This window comes from Neomonachus schauinslandi, chromosome 8, assembly GCF_002201575.2.
Source record: "Neomonachus schauinslandi chromosome 8, ASM220157v2, whole genome shotgun sequence".
Lineage (NCBI taxonomy): Eukaryota > Metazoa > Chordata > Mammalia > Carnivora > Phocidae > Neomonachus > Neomonachus schauinslandi.
Genome location: NC_058410.1, coordinates 95,829,298 through 95,835,297, shown reverse-complemented (window position 1 = coordinate 95,835,297; position 6,000 = coordinate 95,829,298). Strand labels below are relative to the sequence as shown.

The 6,000-nt window shown below is 36.3% G+C and overlaps 1 protein-coding gene across 3 annotated transcripts in view; it reads right to left on the bottom strand.

The window, feature by feature from the left end:
* Positions 1-1,370: 1,370 nt before the first annotated feature.
* Positions 1,371-6,000, bottom strand: part of HMGCLL1 (3-hydroxymethyl-3-methylglutaryl-CoA lyase like 1) — a 180,749-nt gene continuing 176,119 nt past the window's right edge. For all 3 annotated transcript variants that reach the window (XM_021692059.1, XM_021692060.1, XM_021692061.1), the window contains 2 exons: positions 5,129-5,254; positions 1,371-1,495 (listed from right to left, as the gene is read on the bottom strand). In XM_021692059.1, the coding sequence (XP_021547734.1) occupies positions 1,394-1,495; positions 5,129-5,254 (228 nt within the window). In that variant the 3' untranslated portion in view covers positions 1,371-1,393. The remainder of the gene's footprint in view (positions 1,496-5,128; positions 5,255-6,000) is intronic.

The following is a 6,000-nucleotide window of genomic DNA, read 5'->3' as shown; positions in this document are numbered from 1 at the left end:
AATGTGGTTTTGTCAATTACCAATATGCTTCCCTCGTGATTCTTACTATGAATATCTTTAAAGTTAACTGAGTTGTAATCAGTACTTCTCATGTTTTCTTGAATTTCTTTTTATTTCAATAGTTGTGATGAATATTTAATAGACAGTCCACAATGATCCTTTCATATTTCAAGTTATATTCAAATTTATTCAAAGATAAGATCACTAAGTATTACTAGAGAAGTCTACATAAATAATAGAACTGATGGTACAGACCTGCATTTAATAATTCTGTCCCCATATGATTTGCCTAGGTTACAGAAATGTTTTTTCTTAACATAGTCTTCCTGCTCCTCTTCTTAACTTTGATATATTACTTTTTATTTCTAGCAATGCTTTCTATTACAAGAGATAAAATTTCAGTCATTTCAATGTTAAAAATAACCATGAAATCAACCAAAAAAAGTGATTTAATCAAAGTACCCTGAATCAATGGAAAACAGTTTTTGTTTTTGTTTTTTGTTTTCCATGAATTAAAAACTGCCTTAATATTCTTAGGATCACAGTGACCTTTCCTTTGGCAATTTGGGTGTGATCTGAGAGTTATCAAAGTGGATTATAATATATGTATCAATCTATTCTTAACATTGCAACTGAAACATTGAGATGAAAGTCGGACCTTATATTTTTCAATAGTTGAGTAACACCATCCTGGTTTTTACCAAAATTGATGAAAGAGAAAATATGGTAAACTGGATGCATATAACAAACATGGGAGGTCATAATGTTTCCAGGATATGGCATCTTGCCATTGACCACAGCCTCTTGGAACAAGATAAAGTCATTGAAATAGTTAACAGATGTTAGCCATACTAGAAATATAAAAGTTCTATTGCTAAAAATTATGTACGGTCAGATGGAGATTTGGCGCTTGGGCCATAATTTAACTGACTTGGCAAATGGTAAGTTGAGATGCAGAGGCATAATGCATAATATCAAGGCCACACACTTTGCACACTATGCAGGAGCTCATAAACTACTGACAATATGTATACTGTGCTAAGCCAGCTTGATTAAGTATTAACACAGCATTTGATACTTAGGGAAATCTGAAGTCAATTTTCACATCTACTAAATTAAAAAGTTATTTCTATAAGAGCAAAAGAGTAGACTTTTCTCCAAATTCAAAAGCATGTCTACAAATCATATTATTTAGTTTCAGCTTGCAATTTACCAATGATTGGTATTGCTTTCCACTGATTTTGTAATCTATCTGGTAATACTCTTTAAAATTATATTTTCCCACTCTTGTCTATCACTTCACATTTCAGAACAAGTTGACAGTAATGAATTTCAGATAAGTATCTGTAGCTGAAATGGATCTTCCCAGCCTTGAGTCACAAGTTCATTCAAGTCAAGCATTGAAGGACGCTTGTGCTACTTTAGAGTTTGTGGTTTTATTCACAGCTTTGCAAATAAAGTCACCAGCTTCCATCACTTTGTAAAGATTCACACCCTGTTAAGGGAAAGAAGGGGTGGATTAGGGAGAAAGAAGACAAAACAGATTTCTTTTCATTTTATTAGTAGTTAATTAACAATCTGAAATTACTTAACAAAATGTTACTCATTGTTGATTTGAGAGTAACATTTGTCTTCTTCATGAATCACATAATCAGCATTTTGGATTTTTGTTTTATTAAAGCATAACTTGAATCTGACTCATATAAAATTATAGGCTATCTATCCCTGAAAAAACTCAGTGTAATTCAGGGTAGTATCTAAATTCTAGGCAAGACAATAACAGAACTAGGAACAATCTACAAAATACCAGTGGAAGGTAGTTAAAATTAGTATGGTTTGGAGGAGTTCATAGATAAGGACTTAAGAAAAAACCTTTTTACTATATAAACAAACAACTTGATAAACGTATGAGCAATACAGGAAAAGTAACTATATAGTTTTAACGATACTCAAACACTATCAGTATGATATTGAAGGAAATAGTTATAGGTCAAATAAAATGAAGTAGTATTTAGTACACATCTGGAACTTGTTTTCCTGAGAAGCTGTACTGTTTGAAAGCATAAACAGGATCAACAAAGGCTTAGGTAAATCCATGAGTGACAGGTAGGTGGTTGGGTATGAAGGCCAAGTTCAGGACATGCTCCTCATTTCTTGGGCTTGGTGTAACAAAAGATCCCATCAAGGTCTCCACCCAGCACCTCATCTGTCACTATAGGGAAAGTAGAGCATTAGGTAGATTACCCAGAGATTTGCCCTCAGGTAGCATTTCATAAACTCCTATGTCTTAACATGGACTAGAAACAATGTGGACTTAAAATTGAACAGACTCAGGCTTCCTTGCTATTAAGTAGTTCTTAATATTTATGTAAGTCTGTCATTTTCTTAAGAGAGACAAATATAAATATAGGCCCTTTTCATAACAGTGATCATGAGATCATCGTTTTAATACAGTCAATTCTCTCTAGAAACTTTTAGAGCAATGTTTCCTTTGTAGTTTACTTCTCTCTTTTTAAGAATGATCAAGAAAATTATTCTGTAAAATGATACTTATAAATGATTCTCTTTGTCTTTTTGCTATAAAGTTGTTCTTCAGTTATCAACATTTGCTTTGGTTTGAGATTGTCTTGTCCTGGGAATGGCTTTAGGTAGAATATGTTAGGCACATTTTATTTGACATCCTAAATGGAGTGCTATTTAAGTTTTATGAATAACTAGCTACATGTGTCTATCACTTTTGAATTACACCCAGCAAGGGATTATAGACAGATCTTAGTCACCAGTGTTCTTTGCTTTCCAAGAATTCCATTGATAATAAGTATGTACTGGGATTTGCTGACATTTTACACAAAAAAATTCATTTTGGCCTTTCTCTATCATTTTACCTAACAGATATCATTATAAAATAATATAGCCTTTATTATTGAATCATTTGTCAGGTGCTTAAATATGTCTCATGTACTATGATATGTTCTGGGTTTTCAAGAACCTCATGTAAAATAAGGCTTCTGTCCTCAGGCTGTTTAGCGTCAAGCAGGCAATATGGACCCCTGTTGAGAGGAGTCCTGTATTATAATTAAAGTCACTAATAGAGATATGCTCAGGTGATTATGAGGGCGAGGGTGGGGCAGTAAACCCATTGAGGAAAAGAAAGTAGAGAGGAGTGTGTCAGGAAAGGGTATGAGGAAGGGTACATTCTGACCCGAGTCTTACTTGGGGAGTACGAGTCATTGAGAAAGAGGACAGAGGGGGCACTGCAGCCAGAAGAACAGTACAAAACTTCTAAAAAAAAAAAATGCCATGCTGTATATGTAGAATGATGGGCAGAGATGACCTGAAAAGGCATGAAGAGGCCATATTGGGTACAAGAACACAGCTTTGCTTTACAGGAAATGAGAATCCACTGATGAGAACTCAAGCGGAAACAAGGCATATTCATATTTGTATTTTGGATGAAATTCTCTGATGATAGCATGGAAGATGAATTTAAAGCCAAGTCAGAAGTCTGCACACCAGTGTGGAGGATGAATACCCAGGAAAGAGCTAAGGAATTATGCTGACATAGCTATAGCAAGGATATTAAAGAACAAACAGCCAAAATATCTTATAAGTCAAATTAGTGACTCTTGGTAAGTGATATGGCATGGGAACCATAGTAACACTAGATCCTACAGAGAATCTTGGCTTTTTAGCCTAGGTAGGTGGTTGAATTGTAGCTCCTACCCCATGTAACAATTCTCTCCTTAAATTTTGAATGCTTAGGAATGAAGCCATGGTTTATTTGCATTTCAGCCCTCAAGTTCTAGAACGTGACCTGATACATAAGATGCATCATAGCATTAGCTGGGTTCAATTCAGTCATCTAAATCTCCAAGAAAGAATCTAATTTGCCTCAGTTTTTATCATGGCCATACATTTCTACCAGAAATGATTAAGCTACTGTAAATGAAATAATAGGTACTCCTAACCATGAAAGATGGGCAATAGCTTTTGGTGTTTATCCCAAGAGATACCCATCTCCTAGTGAATGTGATTGAGCATTTCTATGTAATGAGCATAGCTGTAATGATTTCTCGTTGGCTGCAGGGGAAGCTAGACACAGAAATAAGATCCTGATACAACCTCAGGGTAGGTTTAGAGGTAGAAGCACACAGGTTGGCATGGAAGTCCTAAGGGAGGAACCCAACAATATGAGGTTAGGCAGGGAGACACTAGAAGACTTTTGGGGGTGTGTGCAGCTCAGTCTCCAGGTGAAATCGAGGATGGGGAATAAGGCCATCTTAGTGGTGATGGAAGCAAGAGCCAGGAGTAGAGGTGAGAAATAAAATGGTGTGGAAATGGGAACTACAGGCAAGTGGTACTGCAGGAGCTGTCATGTAAGTAGAGTGAAGTGAGAGAAGATGGGAGAGAGAGAGAGGTAAAATTCCATGTTGTAATCCAGAGGAGGCTTTTACATCTCAGAAAACATTTTGAACTTCTAATCATCTGTGAACTTTTTTCTTTTATATTTTTGCCCTCCTCCCCTCCAAAAAAATCTGCCTTACAGACTAATAAGCAATGTTAACGAACATGTGGCAAAACAAAGTGCTAATTTAGGTGGATGCTATAGAGGATGTGACTTTTCAGGAACTTTTTTAAAAGAATTCTTGCTGTCCAGTGTCTCACGTACTAAGTAGTATTAAGCTCTCCTCTTTCTTGATCATTCCAATAGTGCCCTGGGCTCTTTTTCAGAAGCCCAAGTTGTCACTGCGAGAAAATCAAGTTCTCTGTTTCCTCCTAGGAAAACCTCCATCCAAAACAAAAGCTCAGAAACAACAATCCTAATGCAAAGACACAGACTCTCATTCACAGTCTGTGATATCAAATGAGATGATACATGAAAAAGTACTTTGGAGGTCATGAAGCACTATAAAAATGTGAAATGGTAGCATTATTGGTGATGGGGCTACAGCAGTAAGTTACTTTATAAAGCCCCCTAAAGAGTTTTTATTGTATTTTCCCCACTGTGCATTTTAGCAAACAGCAAAAGTGTAGTAAAACTTTGACCTTAAAATTGCTTCCCAAATCTGAGACACATTCCCATTTGTATCTGAAAGACATGAATATTAAAATATGTTAAATAACTTACTGTGTTGAGCCCCAAGCCATTAAGCATATATATCAAATCCTCAGTGGCTACATTTCCAGAAGCACCTTTTGCATAAGGGCAGCCACCTAATCCGGATACTGCCGAGTCCACCACATTAATCCCCATCTGGAAAACAAACCAGAACACTCAGGGCTTGTCTATTTATGGCATGTAAATTGTTGAATTTCTATTTAATCTGTTCCAAAGAGCAAATAAGCAAAATCTAAACCCATTATCCAAACACACTCACTTACTCACCTGCTGCTAGAACAGTCCCGGGGGTGCTGATTTCTTTTCTACCTAATCTTGTATTTTAGGCTAACAGAAACTCGAAGGATCTCAGGAAGTAGAATAATCTTAGATCAAAATAAAATGGTGTTATTCATTGTTAATCACATGACTGTAGGGGGTGAAGCTTGAAGTAAGATGAATTCATTTCCAGATTGTATAGATTCTCCAACCAATTCTCTAGTTTGATCCTAATACTATTATGTAAACACAAAATACTTCCAACACTGCAACTCAGAGTCAAGGTGCCTTAGAAGACTGGTGGTAGTGGTAGGGTCACTGTTTGAAATAGGATGTTTTAGGCTCAATTCACCCACTCAATTCACTTGATCTTTACTGAGCCACTATCTTGCGTACCCAGCCCAGCTTCTTTGGGAGAAATGAAGAGCTATTTGGGAGGCAAGACTTCCACTACTAACAATAGCACCATCCCACATTTACTGAGTCCTCATTAAGTGCTGGATATTATTCCTAACACCTTATGAATAGTAACCCATAATCTTCCCCCAAGCCCCATGAGGTAGATATCCTTCTATCATCCCCAAATCACAGATGAAGAAACTCAAGTATAGCAGGATCACAAA